Raw genomic sequence first — 26,350 nt, forward strand, 5'->3', positions numbered from 1 at the left:
CCAGGGGAGTGGGGAAATAGACTTGTGGAAGATGCTCTACCTAACAAAATACCCACCTCAAACATCAGATTCTGACTCTCACCAAGGTCAAGGAGGACAGAAACCCTGTGATTAAGGCCTGTTTCTAAAGGACATTAGGACATTGGCAGGCATGTGCTGCTCCAAGAATGTGTTTCTAGATGAAGTGCTTTGTTTTTCTTACCAAGGTGGCCAATGGTTTGTTTTAGAGAAACTCTTCTCTCCTTGCTGTTGCCTGAACTACCCCGAAGGAAAGTTGAATATCAGTGGAGGCAACCTGGGCTGGTCAGGGGTTCCTGGGCTGGAACCTCGCCAGATCAGAGAGCAGATGGAGCTCATGACCCCACTGAGAGCAGCTCGTGTCCCCACTGAGAGCAGGGAGCGGGGACTTTGAGGTCTCCAGCCTTCCCAAAGCATTAATTCTCAAGCTGGAGCCTCACCTGACAGATTGACTCTCAACAAGATTCATGGTCCCAGTGCCTAGCCTGTCTCTTGGATACCTACCCAGGTTTCTAAGCCTCAGGTTTTTAATCCTGAAGCCCTTCTTCTCTCCAGCCAATAGTGTTACAGTCACTCCACTTGCCTTGGGAGTTTCTGGTGCAGTAGCTGTCCTCAAAGGGAAAAGCAAGAGAGAATTACACAGACAGGCATGCTCTGTCCTAGAAACAACAAAAATGAATAACTCCAATCTTGCAGCTAAACCTCCAACCTTTACTCAGGCCCTTCCCATTTCCTTGCAATGATATGGCCTGCTTGACTTCAGTTGGGTCTGTTCACCTGCCTTTATTTACCAGTGCTACTTTCCAGGTGTAACAGGAAACTCACGGTTGATTTATGAATGTTCTTACGGACAGATTGGGGAGACAGCAAACCTAGAGGTTGGTAGAAAGCAAGTGCTTGGGGATGCAGGTGACTCGGGACCCCTGTGTAAGCTGATATATTTAATCTTAATATTAGGGCTGAAGCTTATGCTTTCCTTAATTTTGTTAGGAGATGCTGTATCTAGGACCCATCAAGGCCTGTTTACAGTAAGTTAGGACATATTAATGAAAGAGTTTTGGGGTGCTGTGCACAAGCACAAAGATGCATTTGTTTATTAGTCATTAATTTGTACGTGTTGATATAAACCAGAATTTTAAGAGGTCTGGCTGAAACATCCATGTTCAACAGCTCCATTTGTGTGCTTTTCAGATAAATGTTGTTATTGATAATCCAGACTGTTAGCCATCTAGCCTAGGTAGTATGGACTAGATTCACACAAGGACTTGGAAGCCCCTGCACTGGGCATCCTGGCATCTGGGTTCACCACGTTGGGTCCGAGGTTCTCTGTTCACTGCACAAGAGGTTCCTCAAAACACCATTCACAAAATCAGCCACCAGGGGGCTACGTAAGCTTGGAAATAATGAGAAAACAAGGAAATAATGAGAAGCAAGTTGAAAAATCCATCTATCTCTACTGCCTTATCCTGAGTGAGCTGCTGACCCTGTAAAGATTGTATTGGGTTTGTGTGGAAAGGTTTTGGTAGCAGCAGGCTGCAGGGGTGGCCTCTGTGAGCAGATCCCAGCAGCTGCCCCATGTCAGATAAAGGCCAGTTCCACACAGCTCCAAAGGGACCTGTTGCTGCCCAGAGCTGAGCCAGTAAGTCATACTGTTTGCACCTCTGGGAGAGCAGATTTAAGAAAGGGAAACAAATATCTGCTGTGCAACAGCAGCTGGGAGAGCGAGGAGTGAGAACCAGCCCTGCAGCCCCCAAGGTCAGTTCAGAAGGAGGTCAGGAGGTACTCCAGGCATGGAGCAGAAGTTCCCTGCGGCCTGTGGAGAGGCCCCTGGTGGAGCAGGCTATCCCCCTGCAGCCCATGGGTCCCACATGGAGCAGATCTCCACACTGCAGCCCGTGGAGGAGCCCCCGGTGGAGCAGGTGGATGTGGCCTGGAGGAGGCTGTGGCCCATGGAGACCCCTGGAGGAGCAGGCCCTGGGCCGGAGCTGCAGCCCGTGGAGAGGAGCCCACGCAGGAGCAGGGGGTCTGGGGGGAGCTGCCGCCCGTGGGGAACCTATGTTGGAGCAGTTGGCTCCTGACAGATGTGCCCCATGGTACAGACCAATGTAGGAGCAGTTGTTGCCTTGTGGGCAGCCCACGCAGGACCAGTTCGGGAAGGATGGCATCCTGTGGGAGGGACCCCACGTGGAGCAGGAGCAGAGAGTGACCCTGAAGGAGCAGCAAAGACAAAGCATCAGGGACTGACTGCAGCCCCCATTCCCCGTTCCCCTACACTGCTTGGTGGGAGGAGGTAGAAGAGGGTGAATGGGGGGAAGGTGTTTGTAGCTTGCTTTTAGTTTCTCACTGCACTAGTCTGCTAGTGATAGGCAATAAATTATATTAATCTCCCTATTCTGAGCCTGTTTTGCCCATGACAGTAATTGTTGTATGATCTCCGTGTCCTTATCTCAATCCTTGAGCCGTTTTCATTGCATTTTCTCCCCCTTTCCCTTTGAGTGAGAGAGCGGCTTTGGTGGAGCTCGGCTGCCCAGCAAGGTAAAACCACCACAAAGGTATGAGCGGTGGACATTCAGGCTTGGGTGGTTTACTTGGTATAGTGGATGGTGATGTTGATATACATACGTTATGCTCTCCTTATCTTGAAAAGGTGTTGGGACTTTGGCTGCTGGTGAAGAAAAAAGTACTGGAAGTTTATTCAGTAGACTCCTTGCTCCCCCCCCCCCCCCCCCCCCCGTTGTTACTTATCTTCCTTCCAGGACCTAAAGGGGGCCTACAGGAGAGCTGGGGAGGGACTCTGTCACAGAGTGTAGTGGTAGGATAAGGGGGAATGGCTGTAAACTAAAAGAGAGGAGATTTAGATTAGATATGAGGAGGAAATTCTTCACTCAGAGGGTGGTGAGGCCCTGGCACAGGCTGCCCACAGAAGCTGTGGATGCCCCATCCCTGGAGGTGTTCAAGGCCAGGCTGGATGGGGCTTTGGGCAACCTGATCTGGTGGGAGCTGTCTCTGCCCATGGCAGGGGGTTGGAACCAGATGGTCTTTAAGGTCCCTTCCAACCCGAGCCATTCTGTGGTTCTGTGATTCTATAATCTTGCTGATTATGGGCAAAAGAGCGGTACATATACATCATAATGTGATAAGGACAAGCTCACGGAAGGGCGGAACTAACCAAAACCAGACTTGCACGCAGTCTTTGCTGAGGAGAGGCACTGAAAACAACACCGCGTTTACAACATTTGGTGGCTTTTATTTTCGCGATCCCCACCCGCCCCGCTGCTCCTGCGGGACCCGGTGGCGGCAAAGACCCAACAGCCGTGGGCGGAATCCCTGAGGCCCTCAGCCTCCAGCCTGCCCCCCTTCCCCGGTGGCTCTCCCCCCGCCGCCGCTCCCGACCCCTCCCAGCCTCCGCGGTGCTGTGTGGTGCGGGCGCCCTCTGGCGGGAGAGGAGCGATGCTCGGCGCTGATTGGCGGGGCGCGGAGCGGCGGGGCGGGGCGGCGGGGAGGCGCGGCGCTGATTGGCGGGGCGGCGTGGCTGTCGGCTGGGGTGGAGGGCAGCGATGGGCGCCGGGCTCAGCACGGTGAGCGGTGGGGGGGGGGGGGGGGGGGGGGGGCGGCCGGGTCCGGCATTTTGGGGCGAAGGTTTTGGGGGAGAGGGAAGGGGTTGCGGCTGCCCGCGGCGCTGGGGATGGGGCGGATGGCCAGGCGGTGGTGACCGGCCCTGGCTCCGCCGATGTAGGGCCTGCAGAGCCTCCGGATCTCCCCCCAGCCGTTAGTTCTCTGTTTCTGCCCATCAGCTCCGTTAGGGCCCAGCTCGCAGCGCACCTGGGCTGTTCCTCCCCGGGCTCCTCCCAGGAGGTTTTTTCACGACCTGACCGCGAGTCACGAATTACCTTCCCCGAGGCTAACGTGGTGCTAAAGCTGTTCCTCAAAATTAAAGTTTGTTCTGCTGAAACAGGCTCTGATCTGGTCAATGGCTTCAGAAAGGGAAGGATTTGATAGCCCACAGCTGCTTCTTTGCTCATTTCAGATAGCCATGTGTTTAAATCAAATTAGCTTATTTTAACATGTTCATATCTCATCTGAGACATCATCTGTTGCCGATTCAGCTTGCTGTCTCCACTAGACTCAGTCACCGGTTGCAGTTCTCATTAGGGGTTTATTTGCTGCTCTGTCATTGTCCTAAGCAACCTCCCCATCCTTTTTTTTTCATGGCTCAATAGCAAAAATTCTTCCTAGAGCTGAAGTAATGTGATGGGTCTGCGGAAATTAAGGAATAAGTTTCTTGTAAACTTCAGCTAATTTAGAAACATCTTCTGTCTGGCTATTTCAGTATTTTCAAATAAAAGTGAAAAATGCAGTGTGTGTGTGGTATGGTATGCTTTCAAGTTAAACCAGCTGCTGATATCTTTTATATCTGTACAGCAGAATTTTAAGAAGAGAGATTTTATGCTGTCTTTCCTTTTAATTTTGCACTTGCCATAGTTTCAGTAATTATATTGGATATCTTATATCCTCCCAACAGCTGTGTCAGGCTCAGAGAGATGTGATTCCAAAATGCTGGCCAGGTCTCTCTAAAACAAAAATGAAAGTAGAAGCTGGTTGTACAGGACTTCCAGCTCTTCCAAGAATAATCAAGAGCACCGCACGCAGTCAAAGTATTTTGCAAAATTTTTATTTTCAGTTCTATCTCCGTCACCCCCCTTTTTTTATATATATAGGTATCGTGGAAGAACGCTGCTGCAGTCATGCTGTTTCACTGCCCTGAGTTAAAACCTGGAACAGCAAATGAGGGTCAGAGAGGATTTTTACCCTGAGCATTACCTGGATGCGGTCACTCCCAGCCCCATCCAGGAGAGTGGAGGGCTTGTGAAGGATTATATCTATGGGTGCACTGGCAGGCGGGGAGCCACGATACCCTGGCCTGAGGAAGGAGCCGCTGTCATGGGGGATCCCTCTGCCCCAGGGGCTGGGTGTGACCCCCCCGTCGGCATCACCTTGCAAGCCTGGTGGCATGGGATGCAGCAGAGGAGCGTTTGGGGATGTCACGGGCAGGAGCCACCTGCGAGTGTGTTCATGTCTTTGGGAGATGGGCAGCTAGCTGCTGGGTGCTGTTTGTGTGTCTGCCTATGCTCATCTGTTGGTCTTGTTAGTGGTTGGACTTGGGGACATGGGGTTGGGTCTGACAACCCTCTGCTGGCATGCCCAGTGTCACAATGTGGGAGCAGCTCTGGGTGCTCACAAGGCAAACTTGTATTACACTGTTTGTTTTTTTTTGATACTTACTCTTTCCACTCATGTTAGCACAAAGAAACAGAGTATTATTTTGGGTGGTTAGATTGTCACATCACGCTAATATTTTCCTCCTCACCAAAATAACCTTCTATTGTTGTGCACATGTATCTAATGATGTCTCTGTTTTGCTGCAGCTGCGTTGGGTTGTGACATACCCTATATGGCTAATCTACAGCACCATCCAGAGGCTTTTTGGGAATCCCTATCCTGCAATCACTCTGAAGGATCCTGAAGTGAAGTATGCATTGAGGCTGATAGATAAAGAGGTAAGCACGTGTACAGTGCTGAGCATCCTCTCCTTGGATACTGTGAAATGCTTATAGTTTCCTAAATCTTGGGCAATGTTGCAGCAGGGATTGCTTGGGAACAGTAGATATTTTGAAGGCTGCTGAGCTTGTTTCTAGTAAAATCAATTAAATATCTGTATTTTAAGTAAAGAACTTATTTATACCTGCTCCTTGCCTAATATGAGTGAGTTCTGCAGCATGCATTTCTGCAAGCCAGCTGAGTGGTGAATGCTGCTTTAGAAATGACCATACTCATAGTTTCTGTCATATGAGCCTCATGTCATAGAGTACATCAGCAGGACTTCCTAAAATCCCCACTTCTAGATGGGCTGTGAGACAGACGTCATGCAGTCAGGCGGAGCAGGCAGTTCTCATTGTCAGTAGCATTCGTTCCAGTAGCTATCAGAAATATATTGATACTGATTGCTGTTATTGGATTTATGTACACTTACGTGTTACAGGAAGAAATACCTTTAAAAGGTGTAGTTCTGACAGCAGCTGAGGTCTCTCAGCTTCTCCTTCTCTCTGTTTAAAGTGAAAGGTGTCTTCTACCTCCTGGGGTGCTCAAGTGGTTTTTCAGAGGAAAGTAGTCAACTTTTCAGTGCTGGATCTTGCTACCAGAATTTGGTAACCCTGCTTGGGGAAAGGGAAACAGCCTCAAAAGATGAGAAGTCCAAATTTCCCTTGGATAAGCTGGCCATTAGAAAAAAATATGAGACAGAAATCTTGCCTTTCAGGTATAAATGAAGTCATACCTGAAGATATTTGTAGTGTTGACTTTTTAAGTCAATGGGCTAGTCAAAATGTTATGCGAAGAGTTCTGTTGAAAGGGGCTTGGGACTGGAACAGAGCTTTCTTCAAGGTATGCAGAGTGTACTGATAGCTTGGCTTTCATTTGTTCAATCAAAGAAAACAATTACTGTGTTTCTGAGCCTTGGTTTCTTGGGAAGTGAAAGCTTCCCCATGGCTTGGGTTGGGCTGCCATACTGGATTTGTTTCCCATGCATACTACAGCAATGCGGTTATTACATACTCGCCATTTCCTGATGGGATCCGTAGCACGTGGTGGCAGGTATGATCTGCTTGACAGATCGTAACAGAAAATAATTCCATGTTCACATTGCAGTTTTTTGCTAAATACTGATCTTTCTCAGTCCATTGTTGTATGTTGTGTATGTATGTGTATGTAGTCTGTTTTAATCTTGGTATGAAGGAACAGCTGTGCTATAACCTGCTCAAATGCTGCCGCATGGGGTAGCTTGGTCAGTGAGAATATTTTAGTGATGTACGTATAGAAATTTTTGCCTGAATGGGAAATGTATTCTGGAAACAGAAGTTAGTTTTGAAAAATAATAACCTGGTACTGTAAGTACTGTTTTTTGAGAGCTGTAATTCTATGTTTTCACTAGCAGTTTCTAACATCCTGCCAAAAATCAGCTGCAAACATTCTGAATATTGTACTGCTAAACTTCTCAGCATTGCCATACCTGACTAGCTGGGGAGAAGGAAATTAGTCTTTCTGACAAGCTACAGTTTGTATTTTACACGCTATTAAAATTAAAATAGGTGAGAACTTTAATTGAAACATACCTGTCATTACACAAAAACATTTTAATGTCACTTGAGAAGGTAACTGTAGCTTTCAGTGTGGATGTGGAGCTAACTCAAGACATGCATGGTAAATGTTAGTAGGCAGGTTTTTCCTTGGAGTGTTGCATCTTGTTGCTTGTGCAGCACAACCAAAGACCCTCATATTTTAAGAGTTTCCATTATTCCCATTACCAAGTCGATATTCACTATTCCTTTTTTGTAACAGTAAAGCTCTTGGTAGCTTCACCATTAGAGCACCAAAATGATTTGTTTTTAAAACAAAAATATGAACTTGCTTTTTTGGGGAGTAGCTGGGGATTGTAATTTTTAGCCAGAAGTTTTTTGATGATACCGTTGAGAATATGGCTGAACGTACCATCTTGTTGGCCTGTTGCAAGGAGAATTGTTTCGTCCTCCACCCCGTCTGCCTTTGGACATGATGATCGAGGTGCTGTGAGTTTCTTGAGCCTTTTAGTGTTTCTCACAGTTGTCTCTTGTGATGCACAAAAGGCTGATGTTCAGATACCTTGGACTGAGCTATCTTGAATTTAATTGATGAGAGGGTTAACTGAGAATTCAGGAGTTCACAACATTTTTCTTTCTGCATGCTATTAAGGACGGTATCTTAAAATAAAGGATTACTAGCAAAATTCAGCTTTGAAGCAGTGAAACTGGAGCTTAAATTTTCATACAGAAACAGCAGTGGACAATGCCAGAGAAGCACTGTTACATCTACATGTCAGTTGTCATTCTAGTGAAGTTCCAGAATAGTCACAGGTACAGAGAAGCACTTTTTAGACTGCTTCTCAATTAATTCACTTCTTTCTTCAGAATTTACCTTAAAGTGATTTATTGTGAGGAAGATTTTGCCAGCGTGAGCAGAACTCATAATTGAAGACTAGGTGAACTCTGATGAGATGGAAATCTCTGTTGTTTCTTAAAAACAAACAAAAAAACACTGTAATATCTATTTAATAGGATGTTTATGTAAGTTTCTGTAGAGGGGATATAATGTCTCGTAGGGCTTTAAAAAAGAAAGTCATTAAATGAGCTGTTTGGCAGTATGCTGTTTCTTTCTTTTTCACTATTTTAATTCCATTAATGTGAACTGATTTTTAAGAGGTAAAACTTGTGTACTATGAGAAACACTAATCTTTTTGACATCCACTAGTGGCTTCTGAAGTCATCTTCTGCATGGAAATGGTAAATTTATCAGACTTTGAGACATTGACATAATTTTTTTTTTTTTTTGCATTGAACTCCTATGTGTTTAACCTTTAAATGAGAACTGGAATATTGGTTAGTTTTTTAGCTTGTAGCCTCCTCAAAGAAGGCAATCTAAATGTTCGTACCATTTAGAAAGTTATTTAGTCTTAATCTACTTGAGTACCTCACTAAGTTTTGCAATTAACATATAAATATATTCCAAAACAATATTTGTGTATGTCTCTTTAACTTATTTTTTTTTAATTATTTTTATGTTGTTTCTAAAATATTTTGAGGAAAAGTTAAGTTTTCAGGGAATTTGAGTGAAAAGTTTACATCTGCAAGATTGCCCTATTCAGATGAGTTCTTACATTACGCAAAATTTTCAGTTAGGGTGCTGCTGTCCCCCAGATACTTAATCCTGAACAGGCCAGACTTGCGTGTTGATAATACAGGTGAAATTACAGGCATAATATCCCAACAATATAGCTGATTATTATTTTTATTTTCCTCTTTCAGGAAGTTAGTCATGACACAAGAAGATTTCGATTTGCTCTTCCTTCAGTAGATCATGTTCTGGGTCTACCAATAGGTACGTTCTGTCTTTCCTTGCTGTGGATCAAATCCTTGTTAATTTAGAGATTTTGTGGGAGGGGTTTTTTGTTTGTTTGTTTGTTTGTTTTTACATTTTGAACTGTTGAACTTCAAATACTGTCCATGTGGCTTGAGCTGGTATTTAGGGCTCTGCAGAACAGTCCTCATGCTGTGAGTCATCTGCAGCGTCTGAAGTCTTGTGTTCTTACAGAGAGCATACATCCAGCTTGTTTCTGGGAGGATAGTTGAAACAAACATTGGCCTTTGCTTGTATTTCTCTAATCTTAACTTTCCAATGTGCAGTATTTCCATGGCTCTTTGTCTCTGTGGTTCCTTTCTGCCCCTCGAGGCAATGTCGCCTCTACCTCTCTGCTAAGGCGTGCATTCCCCAGTGAGCCGCTAACCTCTGAGTTTGCAGCCAGTCTCATGGAACTTTTTCATCACCACGAAGCAGATGTTTCCTGAGGCCTTGCCATGTGGCATATTGCCCTCTGTAATAGCTTAGTGCTGTTTTTTCTTACTGCTTATGTAAAGAGCATTTGACTGTGATGTGTATTTGATACGGACTTTGGCTTTAACCACCTTTTGCAAAGGTCTGTGGGTTAGAGGTGCTGGCTGGTGGTCCTTAGGCACCTTTTCAGCATTACAATCTGACCAGATTTGTTTCTCTTTGGTTGATATATTATTCTCTTGATCCTAGTTTCCCTCACTTTTCCATAATTAACACAGAGGACTGAGCTGTCTCACCTCTGTAATTGTTCTTGTCCTAACAGAAAGGAAACTGTCTGGGGTGAATTTGGCCTGCTGTATGCCACATCTTCTTCCAATATTTCAGTAAGATCAGGGCAAATCAGTAGATGGTTTCAGTATAGCCCAAGGAGGGATGTGCCTCGCCTTGCGTGGTTCCAGGAGCATTGTAGTTGTGCTCGCAAAGGTGCTCTGCTTGGGATAATTTTTTTCATAACCGGGGGAGTGGTTTATTGTGTGACAGTTGGGGAGCAAAGCAGCTGAAAGTTGGTGAGGGAGGTAAAAGCAGCTGGGAGCAGGAGGCGTGGTAGGCTTGGGACAAATACTGGAATGCACTCTGCATGTTCAGTGCAGCACCAGCATTTTGCTTTTACCAGCCAACTTGGGTGTTACAGGAAAGAACACAATTCACTCAGAGTTGGATTGTGCAGGGCTTCATATGGAGGCCTCCCAGCAGCTGCTGTCCCATGAGTGAGGAGCTAAAGCTCTAATGGATAAGAGAATAAAGTATGTTTTCCCTTGGAAGAGCACCTTTTTTTTGTATCTGAGCTAATTCTTACAAGGCTTGTCCTCAGAGCAATCCGTCTGTCGGATTCACAGTCTGCAGGGTTAGTGATGGGTCTGCTCCTGTAGGCAGGGATGACAAGGCTGTCGCTTGCCTGGGAAGATGAACAGGAAGCTGGTGCTGCTGCCTCAGTAATTCCCCAACAGGAAACACATGTGCTTCCAAATGTACATTGACTCACCCTCATATCTACACGCTGCTTCAAGTCAGTTGTGGTTGCTCAGTTCCCAAGTTACCAGGTTGCACATCTTTATCCATCCGCTGGTTTGCCTCACTGGCCCTCCAGCTTGACAGACCAGCTTCCAATAAAGTACCAGCTTTGTGTATCCCATTACAGGCAGAGGAGCTGTACCATCTTCGGAGAGTTATGTTCATCTTAAGAGACAGTGGTGATAAAATAATGAAAAACAAGTCCTCCCTAGATATTCTTCACATGTGCCTCTTAAGAGTATTTGAATTTTGTTGGAAAACCTTTTCAAGGAGTTAAATTCTAGTTGTTTTTTGTTGTTGTTGTTTGTTTTTTGTTTTTTTGTTGTTACTGTTTTTCATTAAAATATAGACATTGAGAAAAGGAACTATTGCAGAGAGTTCAGCCGATGTGTGAGAGATTGAAACATGATTGCTATTTTATTGTTAAACTGGAGGAATAGCAGGGTTAAAAATGTGCTTTACATCTAGGCAGCCTTAGCAATGGCAGCTGGAAGACCTCCTGGTAGACTGGAGTGATCTGTGGTCAAAGAATTTTCTAACTATGTTGTGACAAAACTATAGCAGTTTATAACAAACACTTTAATGAAGTGGTTTGAATAGCACTCGTCAGTTTCCCCCTCCCATGTTCTTTTTATGCATCCATGATGGAGAGAGATCACACTGTTTGCAAGATCTCACATGCAGTTAGGGCTTTGATGAAACATAAATGAGTGAAGATATCGAAACAGACATGATAGACACACAAAGTTAGCAGCAGGGTTAGCTGCCCTTCCAGGTAGAATCTGTGTCTGGTTAAGAATAACTGTGGCAAGATATTACGATGTCAGGAAAATGAGAAAGGAAAGAGTGGTACCTCCAAAACAAGGTAAACTGAGCTTTGAGGCTGCTTTCACAATTCATGTCGACCTGACAGATCCATAGAAAGAGAATTCCTTTGAAAGCAAACTGTTTTTTTCATACCTGCACACAGGACAGCATATCTACCTGTCTGCACGGATTGATGGGGCTCTGGTTGTTAGACCGTACACTCCAGTCTCCAGTGATGATGACAAGGGCTTCGTGGATCTTGTTGTCAAGGTGAGAATGTCATGCTGCTTTTCTAGGCTGGGCAACTGCTGAGCCCACCCATGCTCTTGCAGTGCTATGTGAAGTCTGACGCACCACGTTCTGTTCAGCTGTGTGCCACTGTGGGCTTTCATTACTCTAACAAAGAATGTGCAATTACCTACAATCCATGCAGCATTTCACAATCCCTTTTTTACTGAGTGTTCTCATGAGATGCTGCATAATTTTCTGTATTTGCAGATTGATATTTTCCAGAATCTGTGTATGCTTGCAGATGTTCACATACTTGTTTAATCCTTCTGAATTAAGGAATTAGCCTTGCCTAAACTATCAGCTTCTTTTATAGCTAATGTAACATGGTCTTTGTGGTTGTTATTAAGAGTGATGATGATTTTTGTTGTTACTGACATGGTGGACTTATGTCATTGATGAAAATGTGATTTTTAATCTTGTGATAATGTACTTTTGTTTTCTCTTGGTATTTATACTAAACAAATATATTTAAAGATGACAGTAATTTAAATGGTGAATGGTTGAATCTTCAGTTAGTTGCTCTCCACTCTTTTTGTTACTCTGGCTTTGAGATGCAAACAGTTGGCATCCTGAGAAGTTGTTTTGGGAACATCTCTTTGCAACTGACCTGTCAGGGAACTTTCACAGAAGTTTTTCCATTTTCAGTTGCAGTAGTTAATATATTTTTAACTTGGGTTTAGATCATGTTGTTTATTAGGGATACTTTATATATACAGAACTATAATGGAGAAATTGCCAGTCTGTGTCCGGTCTGATCAAAATCGGGGCAAGAGTGTCATTTTAATCTTTATCAGGAAATTTAATGCTTCTCTTTCATTTTCAGTCAAATCTGTCTTGATGTTATTTCTTTATGTAATAATTGATTCATTTGAAAGAGGAGCATGAGTCCATAAATATTTGAATGGCAGAGAGAAGAGCAAATAACTCATCTTTGAGCTGTCAGATTAATTGCTACATTGTTATTTTTTAACAGATTTACTTTAAAGGTGTCCATCCAAAGTTTCCAGATGGAGGGAAGATGTCTCAGTACTTAGAGAGCCTGCAAATAGGGGATACTATTGACTTCAGAGGACCAAGTGGCCTGCTTGTCTACAAAGGAAAAGGCAAGGCTGACTCATAAATATAATTTGTCCAGAGTAAACAATACAGAAAAAAAACATTATAAAATAGCAGTAATCCTGATCACAATTTTTTTCCAGCTGAGTTCAGGTCTTTCTCTGCACAAAAGAAAGTGTTAGTGTTATAATTAAGTCAACAGCCATCTTGAGGAGAATTGTTATATGATTGTAGAAGTGCCTGTGTTTTGTACTGTTCTTAAAGAAGGGAATTCTCTCACTGCTTATATGGGCATAGTTTCTACACTGATAAAAACACTTGGTATTTGTGCTGTCCATTGCTAATTTCCCAAGTGAAATTGAACTTTATCAGCAGGAACTACTTTTATGCCAGTATAAAAGATCTTACTTTGGTATAGCGCAGCCACAAATTTGTCATAAAAATCTTCTGGCAATTCTGTGTGCAGCAGAACTTAAATATGTGGTTTTCCAGATCTTTGTGTTCACATTACCCTGTATGTAGAGACATGTGAATGGAAGAAATACAACATTTGGGGGAATTTCAAGAGCCTTGTCAGATTTGGCTGAAACTGTCAAATCAGCTCAAAAGAGCAGATAAATATACAAAAAAAAATACCCTGCATATTTCAGGTTTTCCTTTAAAATAATCAGCATGGGGGAAAAAAAAGTTCTTAGCAGATAGATTCTGGAAACACTTCTACATAAAGGAATCAAGGCTTCTGAACATTGTTGGGGCTATGGGACTCAAGCAAATAGAAATACAACTCGTAATGGCTTGATGCTGTAGTCACAGAATCAGGAGTGGTACCCCATGTCGGTGTCTGATCTTATTGCCATGTGCCTTAAAATCTCTAATAGTCCTTCAGGATTTGTTTTTCTTTGTGAAATCTTTGGTTCACCTTTGTTTTCTGCCGCTATTTTACAAACAGAGAAGGGTGACAGGGCTGAAACAAAGTCAATTAATTAAAAATACTGCGAAGGGATCATAAGCCATTTTTCCTGCTTTCTTCAGTGTTTTCCATCTCTCTCTCTTTCAGGCATGTTTGCTATTCGGCCTGAAAAGAAAGCTGAACCAGTTACTAAAAAAGTCAAATACGTGGGGATGATTGCTGGTGGGACTGGTACGTGCATATAAAGATTCATCCTTGGTTGCTGACAGCTGCTAGATGTGTTTGTTCATATTTTCTGTCACGTGTTTGCTTGTGCTTCCTCTTGCTTCTTTACTTTCTCACATCATTAACCAGCATTTCTCTTTCAGGGATAACACCTATGCTGCAGATCATTCGAGCAATCATGAAAGACAAAGATGACCACACTGTTTGTCAGCTGCTGTTTGCTAATCAGGTAATTCTGTGCTTGTTTCTGCTTATAAAGTTTTACTTAACAAACACAACTCCACTCAGCAAGTGAAATTCTTGCTGAGAAAGCATGGTACAAAAATACAAACCCTGGGGGGAGAAATGAACGGAAGTGTTGAAAACTTCCTATATAAAAACGCTGTAATGAATTCCTTTGTTAGCATTACTGCTGAAGTGATACTGTCTTCCCAGATAACACTTTCTGTCCTGTCTCACTGCTTTACTTCTAATCCAATTTATAAATGTTTTAAAACTCTGGATTCATCTGTGCAAGTTGTTAATGTTTTGTGCAGACTTTTAGAGCTGTCTTTCTTAGTGGAAACATGGAAGAGGTGGACATCTGCCTCCTTCAGCAATTGCAGCTCCCCAGCTTCAGAGTAGGGTTTGTACGCTCTTTGAGGATACCTTAGTTAAGAAAAAATTAAAATTGGTCTCCAGCAGCTTCCTTGACTACAAAGCTGTGATTCTTCACAGCTGTCTCATTTCTATTCCCTCCATCAGCTCCTCCACCGGTGTTTCTTTTGCTTTTTGAGCTGTATCATACTGCAGTGCTGGAAAAAGGGAAGATTCTCATCCATAGAGTATTTGTGATACAGAGATATTTATTGGATGATCAGTGCAAACCAAGTGGCAGTGCACTGCTGAACTATACACCCCTTCTTTGCCTGATGTTCTTCTGGTGTTTATCTTCTTGCTTTTAAAATTTCTCCCTCACGATGAATATCCGTTTCTGGATTATAAGACTCCTTTTCATGCCTGTATTTTTTAGCTTCTTTAGGCTCCCCTTCATCACTCCTCTCTCCTGTGATATTCAATATTCCCATTGCCTTTGGACCATGTCTGAATCATAGAAGTTTTTTTCTACCCAGAAACAATGATCCAAGTGCCTACAAACACCTTGTTCTGATGCTTTATTAAAGACCTTCTTAAGAGCACTAGTATTGCCCTCTGGTGCTGGTTGGGGCAGCTGCAGTAGTTGATCTCTGCTGGGTGCTTGGAGTTGGCACAAACTGTAGTAGCTATCAGGGCAGGAAGGCCAACATTTGCTGAGTAATTCTGAATGACTAATATAGGACTAGAGCTCCTTTAGCAACCTAAAAAATTTAACTGCTGCTTGTGAGGAGGATTCAGGGAACACTTGCCTATGTATTAGCAACAGCCTGCGTAAACATCAGTCCTTGCCTTTAACATGTCCATGTACCCAGTAACTGCACAACTATATAGCAGTCTACTGATGGATGGACAGACAAGAAAGCCTACAGACTAGAGTTTTTTTGACATTTAATATTGCAAAGTACTTTTTATATGTGTTTTGTTGATGTTTTATTTTGACCCTCCTGAAAGGGCTGTGTTGGATTACAGACCACAGAGTTTGTGGGCTCATGTGGTGCTTCAAACCAGCCTGCCTTGAGCTGGTCAGTCCCAGTTATAGCCTTTCTGGAACACAAGCAGCTGCAGGTCCAGAAATAGGCACCTTCTTGGCAATAGTTGCTGGCACATTCCTCATCACCCCCACAGTTACAGACATAGTGGTGTCCTCAGTGCCAAATTATTAGGGCTGTGGAGGATGATGCCAGTTTTAGTCTCTACCCTTTCCTTCCTTCCTGAACTGCAGCTGCTTTTATGGGAATAAGGCTTTCTTTTGGCCTTTAACAGTGTTGCATCAGGGAGGAGCAGAACTTGCCTAACCTTTGTTACATTCAGAATGGGATACCTTTTTGGTTATTTGTTCCACATCTAGTTTAAAAACTAAACAATCTCTGTATGGTAATGCCAATGATTTGAAGTGGCAAAGATGAAAAACTTGCCTTTTTCCTGATGGAATGGCAAAGTGTGGAGGGTAGGGAGATACTTGTGCAGTCATGGTTATTTTTTTTGATGAAAATTGCTTATGTAATGGTGGTGCTAAAAGGACTTCACTCTTAACAATGTTACCACCAATTCCCTAATAAGTGAAGGTTCTGTGTTTTGATACAGGTGTTGCATTGTTTTGTTGTTTAGAGGGAAGGCATTGCGTGGTAAAGATCTGGGAAGTTTTGAACTTCTTGTTCATTCTGCTACAGGATAGTCATGGAAATAATTTGTATTTATGGGCTCTGTTCAGCTCCTAAAACATAATTGAATAATCTGCTCCATTTCACAAAACTGTAGGGGGGGTCATCTGAGGACTGCATTCAAATGCAGAGCATAATCATTGTTTTCCTTGTCCTGCAGACTGAGAAGGATATCCTGCTACGTTCAGAGCTAGAAGAGATCCAAGTTCAGAATCCCAGTCGTTTTAAGTGTTGGTATACACTGGACAGAGCACCTGAAAGTAAGATCTAACATGCTACCTCCACCAAAGCTTAAGTTATGAGAATTAATGCACATTTGACAGGAGCAATGGTATGTTGTATGTGTGTTTCTAGGCTCCTTTGTTGTTTAATGACTCGTGGGTTTATGCAACTCAGAATGCATTCAGCAGCATCATTCCTCACATAGTGATGCACAGAAGCTTGAGATATTATCAAACAGTGTTTCCAAAGCTATGAAGCTCACCTCAAGTGAATGGTAGTGTAATGTTCCTCCCACGACTAGACTTGAATATTAGCCATTATTTACTCTGATCCAAGGTGACCTTCCTTTCTCCTTCCCCTTAGCCATAAATATAAGATGGCACCATATTGTCTCATGTTCAGAGCATTCATTAAGGCAGCTGTGAGAGGAGTGGCAGAGGCACTGCACCTCACTGAGATGTGGCTGAATGCAGACTCCTACCTAGCTGTCACATGGTGGTTTGCACTAGCTGATCTTTCTAGGCAGTGGATTTGCCTTTGTATTAACAGTGTTTCTCAAAGACAGCGTGGTTCCATCTTGGTGCAGTCCAGTTTTAAAGGTAATGGGGTCTAGTTGGGTGCTGTAAATGAGAGGATGAGCTAGCTAAATGTGCCTCCCTCAGCCGTGCAAGTTGGAGGAAGAAAAGCCTGAAGAGTTATTGCCTAAGGTTTCCATGTCACATCAGGTTAGATTCATGCCCCTATTCAGTGGTAGTTTGGAGCAGAGAGGGAAAAGCCACATGCTCTCTTACCTTGTGACCAAGAATACACCTCCCATAGAGTGGTGGGGAGGGTTTTACTGTCCCCAGAGTCCGTTGCTGTCATGCAATCTTCTTCAATTAGTGTTCTCCCTGAATTTTTAAGGCAGCTTAGATTCAGATAAAATTGTTGTTCCTTCTCTTTGGTATTTGTGAATTGTGAACTGATCTTAGGAGTTGTGATAAAAGATCCTTCTTAGACCTTCTCAACACCGTTTTACAGAATTCCACTACCACGCCTCTAAACAGACCTGAACTGGATATTTTTGGATGGGCTGTGGGAGAAAAATGTCTTAATTTTATTGTGCCTAAAGCTTTGGGTCAGCAGCGTTTTGCACCCAGAACTAGGGATATGATGGGTAAATGTGAATCCTAGTATTAACTGATTAGCACAATGAGTGTTCCTACTGGGAGCAACATCAGCTAGAGTTCTCCTAATGAAGATGTAAACTGTTGGGGTAAGGAGAATGGATGTTATTTTTTCACAGCTCTGCTTGGTATTTCCTGGGGGCTTTTAGGAAGTTTTATTAAAAGTTAGCCTGTTTTCTCCATGCATCAGTTTTCCATCTTAAAAGCAGGAGTGGTAGATTTTCCATGTAGCAGAACTGTGTTGAGGACACTAATGTGAACAGAGTGCACAGATGCTACAGGCCAGAACAGAACAGGCCCAATTAAAAAAAAATGCACACACTATTATTATAAAGTGATTTGTATCTATCTTCTCATCTCCTCCCCCCTTCATTTTTTTTTTTTTAACAGATTGGGAATACAGCCAAGGATTTGTGAGCCAAGATATGATCAGAGACCACCTGCCCCCGCCTCAAAACGATGTTCTGATCCTCATGTGTGGACCTCCACCAATGATTCAGTATGCCTGCATTCCCAACCTGGACAAACTGGGCTACACCAAGGACATGAGGTTCTCCTTCTAAAGAAGACTGATACCTTGGTGATCTTGTGAGGAAGGGAAGAAAATACATTTAATGGGGAACAAGACAGTTAGAGAGGTGGGTGATGCACAGTGCTGGGAAGCTACATTTACATTAAAAATAATTAACGTTTATCTGAATCTCTGGCCAGTTAGGCACTTAAGCTTAACTGTATCATAACTGTACTGTATGTTGCACAGAAACAACTCTATTGCAGAGACATAGCGATGTATTGTACTTGCCACGTCTGTCTTGTAGAAATATTATACTCCATCTCAAGACAGGAAAGTATAGCTTCTTAGGGCAGCAAATACTTGTTTACACTTTTCTTAGCAATGTAATCAAATGCCAGTAATATCCTATTTCCTAACACTGTGCATACCCAGTATTTGATTTTGTATGAAGTATGAAATATATAGAATGAGCTGGATTATTGACCTTGCTTATGCCAAACTTTAATCCTTACAGAGCTTTTACTATATGAGGGCCAGGAGCCTTTGCCTTGTACGTATAATCTTTACAACACCAGAAGCTTAAAGATTCTTGTTCATTTGAAGGATGACAATTAACCATTTATGACTTACTGAAGTTGTACAAGTTGCCTTGTTAACCAAACCAGGAGTAGACACCAATATGAAATTTGTTTCCAGTGTATTTTGGAATAGCCTCTCTTCACTGCAAACACTTTTCCAGCTCGTCACATCCTTGGGCAATGAAGGAAACTATGGAAAGCAGGAGGCTTTACACACAGTTCTACAAGTAGCTGGAAATCTTTGCTTATACATGTGTTGAATACTGAAAAAAATACTAACTTTTGTATTTACTTTTGAATAGCAGACAATGCCATAAGAGTAGGAAAACAATTGTTCTGCAGGGTCTGTGCAGTGAAAAAATGCTGGGTGAAAATTAGATCCAGTTTTAGTTTCTTGTTTCCCGGAGTCTGATTAGGAATGAAATCACCACAAAGGTGGGTTCCAGCAGGTAGCCCAGCTTTGCGTGCAGTATACCTACAGTCAGGAGACTCACCTGCGTATCTTGCTCTGGCAAAACCCCGAAGAGTTGGTAAGGATTGCACGGAACAGCCTTAAGTCACCAAACTGACAGTAGATAGAAATGTCTCACTGAATCTAAACTGTTCTTGGATGCTGTTTACTATAGCTCCACTTTATTTTTTTAAATGTAATTTTTTACAGCAACCTTTTACCTAACCTCTAGTAAACTTGATGCATCTTGCATGCTGAACCTTCTGCTTCCAAACAGATGCTACTGACATTAGAGCTGTCCCTGCGAGGAATCTGTGTAACTAAAAATTGTGGTCTGGTGATAAAATCAGAGTGATTGAAAAGATGTCTAGTGGTATGTGAAGTAATGTGGATGCTAGTTAGCTACAAGTATCAGTGTATAATAAATATAACTTTTTTTAAAAAAAATTTGGCTAGGTAGTTGAGGCTATAACTTGCCATGCTTTCTTTTGTGTCTGTATAACAGATGTGTACTGTGCATTTAAAAGGTTTCTCAGCATGAATTAGAAGGAAAAAAGATATTGCACAGTTAATTTAAGGAACCTGAAGTGGATAATACTATTATTAAATTTATTTTATTGACTAGACACTTGCCTCTGAAATCTTGACTTTTTGGTGTGTGCTTCTGAAACTTATTCTTTAATACTATGCTGTGGAGTTCAAATAATGCTCAAGTAAGTTTCAGTCCCTTTTTTTGTGAGGCAAAAAGCAGAAATTTGAGAGAAATTATCTTGGCTGCTGGTTTGTATCACTAGGGGATAAACAAAGATTTTTTTTTCATGACTGTATTTAATGAGGTTTTTTCATATCCAAAAGAGCTAGCTGGTAACACATCAATTTTTGGTATTACTCTGCTTATCTAAGTACTGGCTTTTTCACATCTATGTAAGAAATAATTTTGCAGGTGATTCATCTATGTGTTACATAGCACATCATCTTCAGCCTCATAAGAGAAAAACGTGTAGAACACTCCAGAAAGTTAATGTTCAAAAAAAAAAGGGGGGGGGAGGAGGCTGTTTGATTTGTTTACTTAAGTGCTTTTTTTGAGTTGGGTGAAAATTGCTGTATTCAGATGCCGAATCAAGGAGCAAACTATTGCTGTTTTTCACCCCAATCTCTTAGTTTTATCTTTATACATCTTCCGTGTGAATATGGGGCTCTTTTAATAGAAAAAATGAGGGATTTTTTTTATATGATTCGCTGAAACAAAACGGTGTCCCAATCCCTTTTGCTTGATGGTCCTGTACTGTAACATTTAAACAAGTAATAAAAGTTGGGTTTGCATCTTTTTTGATTCTTTGAGCCAATTCATCTGCCTGTCTTACAGAAAATACTGTGGTGGATGTTATTAGGCAGCTTGCTGTGGCCAGCTCTGAGAGCAGGCTGGTCCTGGAGGGTTTCACCCAGTTCCCAAGTGGACCAGGGCAGCTCTGTGCATCTTCCATGTATGCCCTTGCTGGAGGGGAAAGAGGCAAGAGCTGTCAGAACCACATCCTCTTGGGAGAGGCAGAAGCAGCTGAAAAAGGGCTTGGGGTGCTGAAACTGAGGGCCAGCTGCAGCCAGGCCCTGTGAAGAGAGGAGATGCCTCATCTGACTCCCTACCTACAGGCTGAGAGGCTCCTGCTGACTGCAGAAACAAGTCCTCACAGCAGCAGAGGAGAAACGTCACTACAGCAGGGAGTCAGAGGCTTGTGATGGGAGGTAGAAAGACTGTTTTCACATTTCCTGGACAATTGTGTGAAACAGCTGGAAACTTGCAAGTAGGGTCCTGTTTCCTACCCAGCAACTGCAGTGGTGTTACACTGCAGTTGTACACAGTGGCTGTACAGTTACAGACACCAATGCAACGCTGCTGTGTACGTGGGGACACACATGATGTGGCTTTGTAACAAAAGCAGACTATTCCAACACAACAATGTTAGTACTTGATTCAGCTGGAAAAAGACAAGCATTTGTCTGCATAATTTGATGGAGAAATGCTAGTCAGCTTTTTAATTTAAAGTTTCTTAAATTAAGAAGGGGTGTTTTTTCTGAAGGTAAGGTTTTCTGATGCTTTTTGATCTGAACTACCTGGTGAAACTAACTGGCCAACAGCAGCAGGTGCTGCATGTTTCCTGTTTTGGCAGAAGCCTGTCTTCTCTGATCTATGCTTTCGTGAGCTCTTGAGCTCATCCTCACGAGTTTCATGCATTAACCAAGCTATACATGAGAAAATGATGGCAAAGTGAAGAACAAACAAACCAACCCCCTAAACTGCTTCTGCTTACCATTAAAAAAAAACAACAACAACAACAAAGAAACAAACAAAAAACCCACAAATGACCTAATTACTTTTGGCTTAGACTGAGGTCAGAAACTTACCCAGAAAAATGTACACTCTGTTAGAAAAGCCTGTGGTATCACTGAGTCACCAGTTCAGCCTGGCTAAATAAACGAACAAAGTCAAATTTACATCATTAAATACTCTGTTGTTTGTCCTCACCTTTATTATCCACAGCACAGATCCTTGGCAAATTCCCACCATTGCTGAGGGGCCAGGCTCCTGAGCTGAAACCCATCAGGCAACCAGGTGAAGGCTGTGGCACACCCTGGGGAATGTAACCTAGATCCCAGAATAAGCACCAAGGCAGCGTAAGCAGTCTTACCTGAGGTACCAGAGCACCTCTGGAGGAGTCAAATTAAATGGTCAACTGCCCCAGTGTCTAATTCTCATAGTTCAAAATCTATACATGCAAGTCATTTGGATTTATTTTCCTTTTCCAACTCCAAAAAGGTATGCAAAACATCCAAAGGAAGAAAACACGTTTGCAGAGACAGCATTCCTATGGAACTGATTTGCTTACAAGACAATGCCCTAAAAACCACGAGCTGTAATTAAACAATTTAAAGCAAAAATAAAGCTTTTCTGCTGGCCTTTTATAAAACAATGAGTCCAGCTGCAGTACTGCTCATGCTGTTAATTTAAACACACAAAAACCATCCTGAATGGTCCTAGACCTTGCTCTCGCTGCACAGCCCTGTAACTGTGCACATTTTCTTTGTTTAAAAAAAAATAAAATACCAGAATTATCCCCTCTGTCTTATCAAACCCCTGTTATGCACAAAAATTACAATGCCGCCAGCTCTATAAAAACCAACTGTATTTCAAGCAACTAGTTTAAAAATAAAAAGCCTCCCTTCCCTAGCCCAGCTGCCTTTGTGACATGGCAAAAATTTCACTGATGTCTGTGTGTTTGGTTTTGTTTCAGTTCACTTTTCAGCCTCAGTTCGGACTTACCTCATGGAAAGCTTCTGGCACTGATGCCAAAGCTTCTTTATGCTCTTTTTATATGACTGTGTAAATAAGAGCCTTTATTTCTCAGAGATCGTGGCTTCTCCATCTTAAAACTCAAACAAATAGTAAAAAATAAGATAGTTGAAATTATTTTTATTCTGTTAAATTATAAGGAAAGCCACATGCAGCGGAGGGTGATGCTTACAAAACTACTCACATATACAAAAGTTGGTCACTACAGTGCCACAGTGGCCTATAAACACAGTGGATTTGTGAGTTTGAAACTGGATGAGTTCTTCCTTTCACTGGTTAACAGTGGCTGAAAGAAAGTAACTACAACTGTGCAACCCAAAGTGCTGTCAAGTAAAACCTGAGGAAAATGGCATAAATCAGTACATAAATACAATTAGCTGCTAAGATACTGAAAACAAAGACAAAGCAAAATACTTCTGCCCCTTCCAGACTGCTGCTTGCTGCCATGAGTGGTCAGGAGCTCACCTCTGCAGCTTTGAAAGACGAAGACTCCCATCAGCATCCCCAGTGCTGGATCTTTGTCCCCATTTGTTAATTTTCCCACATTTTCTTTAACAATTGCTACTGCCTTTTGCCACACCTTGACCTGACACAGCTGCTTAGCAAGAACAGAATTTGCAGCTGGGACCAACCCCGCCCATGCATTTCACAGTGGCTCACAGCACTGAGGCTCTCCTGTCCCTGAATCCATAGCCTGGCACTGATTTACTTCCAACAGGCAGGTGATTAATAGCTTCTTCATATAGCCCATTTCTATCCCAGGGAAGGGCTTTTCCTCCTCATCCTAACTGAGAACCAGCTCCACTCCTCCAAAACAGTGTTTTGGAGTCCTTGTGTTGTCCTCCACACTCACTGCAACTTTTACAACTAGTAACAACACATTTTCTTTATTACAGACTCATCCTCCTGTTTAAAAACAGTCTGCCTTTTCTATAGACACAGCGCACAAAGGCTGAGTCAAGTCTAATAAGACCTCCCAAGGCTCCAGGCAATAAAGCTTTCATCAGCCTCGGCCAATACTTGACAGTTGGCGAACAGAATGTTCTGGCAAAATTACGAGCCTTCTATAAACACATTTTCTGGCAGGTACCTCCTGTTGTTTTAAAACCTGGAGAGACTGAATCAGCTTTGGCTACTACAGGATCTACAGGAATGTGCTGGGTGGAGGGGGAAAGTGGGAAATAAGGGGGTGGAGGAATGGCATGCAAGATGGGAAATGAGGCGAGCTCAGCCCACACAGCCTTTGCTTCACGCATGCAGAGCTGCTACTGTTAACACAAGGTTTACAGAAAGTTTATGTACACATTGCCCACCTCCTTCAGTCTATTTCTTGCGCTGAGGCAGTTTCCCAACATCTCTTTTGTGGACAGGAAGCTGTCAGTACTCATGACAAATTGCCTTAGAGCATTCCTGCCCAACAGGCGGCATTTTTGCTTCTCCTTGGCAATGCTGTCTAGCATGACTCCGCGGATGTCCTTGGGCTTCCCTGGCACACCAAACATGATGAACAAGCCCAGGCAGTCCTGTCCCACCAGGCAGCAGAAATCTGCCAGCTTCTTGAACCTGCTCCTGTTTTGGAAATGCTCGTCTGCCAGTGTGGCTTCCTGGCAGCAGTCACCCAGCGCCTCAGTGGGGCTGCTTTTGCTATGGAAAAGCTTGGCCAGCTGCAGAGCTTGCACAGCGATCTGAAGTTTGATTTGCTTGTCAACTCCCAACAGAGTCCAGATCCAGTCCACACCAAACAATGAGGATTGCTGCTTGGTCATTTCGCTGGTTGTGATACGTTCCTCCACTCCCTTTTCCACACAGAAGCTGATAAAGTTGACCAGAAAGATCTCGTTCAGAGTGTTTGTGGCTGGCTGGAATTTGCTCTGAGGATCTATGAACCCAAGGTAGTCCTTCAGTCTTTGGGATGCATAGACCACATCTTGGCAGAAGGCTTCACAGATAACAAGAGTTTCGGCCTTGTTCTCCTGGTTGTCTTCATGTGATATTTTCTGGCCCATTTTCTGTGCAGAAGGTTGTTTTCACATGCAGACAGCCTCAGGGAAGTCCTTTCCTTCTTCAGCAAAGGCTCTGTAGTCACTGGACACCGTCAGACCTACTAAGTACACATAATGGGTAGCTGTCGCCTTCTAGATTAAAGTCATGCCAGCAGGCTGTGCTGGCAGGCTGCAGTCCTGGAGGGCATGAAAGGTTTCTCCTGGGCGTGTTCCTTCACAGCTCACTGAGCAGGGACCAGCCCAGCAGGCCCTGTAACTTCCACACCTACTGAATTCACTTGTTTGTTTTCCTTATTGTTCATTCTGGCACAATTTCCTTCACCGATCCTATCTCATTCCAGTCTGATCTTATCTCATTCGATCTCATTTCTAGGACTATTACAAAGAAGCCTCTTTATTGGCACTGGGTGTTTCCTAGAGATGAATCAAGCTGTTTCTTTAATCACCCAGAGAGAAGTATGTATCCAAACCTGAAGACTTCTACAGGATGCGTGAAATGATGTCATAGTCTGTTTTAATGGAATGTTTGCCTGTATCCCAATATTAACTGCTGTTACTGTCAGTGGCATTAACTGTGCTATGACAATGCACATAGACTCAGTTGAACTTTTGGCTCAACTAAGAAGCTTGCGCTGTTGCTGCTGGATTATCTCAGGGAGACTTGGACAGTCAATGCACAGCTACAGCTACAAATAAACAACCTTCCTAACCTTACAAAATCCAGTCTCCCTAACTGTAAAAGCTGGAATGTATATTACCGCTGCAGCAGGCACCATCCCTGTTCAGCTCCAGAAGCTGCTGCTGCTGTCAAATGCACTGTCACAGTCTCCTCATTGGCCCAAAAGCTCACCAACATTCTCACAAAACACTGTCCTACTGAGCACTGCTCTTATTCCTCTTCATTCTCAACGAATGAAAAAAGCAACAAGGATCTCTCTCTGCCTTCTTTTCTCTAATTGCTTAAAAATTCCTTCATTTGATCTCTCTCCTCCCGCCTACAGATGTTCTTGCGCTTCTGCCACCCCCACAAGGGAAACACCATCTCAGGAGCAGGGCTGGTCAGTCACACTGCCCTCATGCCCCTCTCTCCAAGAAACAGATCATGTCCGAGGTATTACATTTCTTCTCTTCCAGGGTCTTCATATGTGTCATGGGCCCGTCTCCATTCCTTCGTAACTTACAGCCGTCAGTAGGTGTTCACTACTGCTTCTCCTGTTATCTCTGACCCTAAACCTTGATTTCCCTTCCTTTCTACAGAGGGATTCCCCAGCACCTAACACACTCTCCTTGCTGACCTCTGCTCCAAATCTACTGGCAACTCAGGTTTTGCTTTCGTTTTCACAGCTGCCTCACAGAGTGCTATCCTCAGCTGGGAGGAAGAAAATAAAAGGACTCACCAGGAAAAGCTCTTGCTACAAAGTAAAACGTCAGAACGCTCAAGGGAAGCATAAAGCTCTCAAATAGTAATGCATCTTCTATTTTTCCACGTCACTGTAACAACAAATGCATATTTGTGCTCTAGATTTCAAAGTGTTTATCCTCATTGTTAACACAGAAATGTCGATCCATCAAACAAAACCACAGAAATGACAGTCGAAAGACAGGGAGGGGTTCTGCATTTTCTGCTCTGTTATCTGGGCCACACCAGGCAATACATTTATTGACATTTGTACCTGCATCCCGGCAGCACACTGTGGTCTGGGGAAAACAGCTGGAGCTCCTATTCCTGCTTAGGGCTGCAAATGCATGCACAGGGGGACAACACCTGGGACTGGAGAGATGCTTGTTCTCTGCAGCGGGGATGGCCAGAGCCGGTGCTTTTGCACCAGATGACAATCAACAGACACGCTTTCTTATCACACTGTGCCAGATAATCCAAGTGATTCAAATCTGGATCTCAGAAATCAGTATAAAAAGACCTAGGACAGTGTATTTCTTTACTGTTATCTGACTCTTTCTGCAGGCACTATCAATA

The 26,350-nt window shown here is 43.2% G+C and overlaps 2 protein-coding genes across 3 annotated transcripts; one reads left to right on the forward strand and one right to left on the reverse strand.

Moving 5' to 3' along the window:
- Positions 1-3,486: 3,486 nt before the first annotated feature.
- CYB5R3 (cytochrome b5 reductase 3) lies at positions 3,487-20,354 on the forward strand. 2 transcript variants are annotated; one of them, XM_083813220.1, is made up of 9 exons: positions 3,487-3,596; positions 5,445-5,576; positions 8,913-8,985; positions 11,480-11,586; positions 12,581-12,710; positions 13,721-13,804; positions 13,942-14,027; positions 16,256-16,355; positions 17,874-20,354. In XM_083813220.1, the coding sequence occupies exons 1-9, from the start codon at positions 3,576-3,578 to the stop codon at positions 18,044-18,046; spliced, it is 906 nt and encodes a 301-aa protein (XP_083669346.1). In that variant the 5' UTR covers positions 3,487-3,575; the 3' UTR covers positions 18,047-20,354. The 2 variants fall into 2 exon arrangements, with proteins under 2 accessions (XP_083669346.1, XP_083669347.1); XM_083813221.1 differs by lacking the exon at positions 3,487-3,596 and adding an exon at positions 4,789-4,809.
- Positions 19,896-26,344, reverse strand: REP15 (RAB15 effector protein). The gene has a single exon (XM_083813243.1). The coding sequence runs from the start codon at positions 24,376-24,378 to the stop codon at positions 23,656-23,658; it is 723 nt and encodes a 240-aa protein (XP_083669369.1). The 5' UTR covers positions 24,379-26,344; the 3' UTR covers positions 19,896-23,655.
- Between the last annotated feature and the right edge of the window lie 6 nt (positions 26,345-26,350).

The sequence above is a fragment of the Anser anser genome (assembly GCF_964211835.1).
Source record: "Anser anser genome assembly, chromosome: 1".
In the NCBI taxonomy this organism is placed as follows: domain Eukaryota; kingdom Metazoa; phylum Chordata; class Aves; order Anseriformes; family Anatidae; genus Anser; species Anser anser.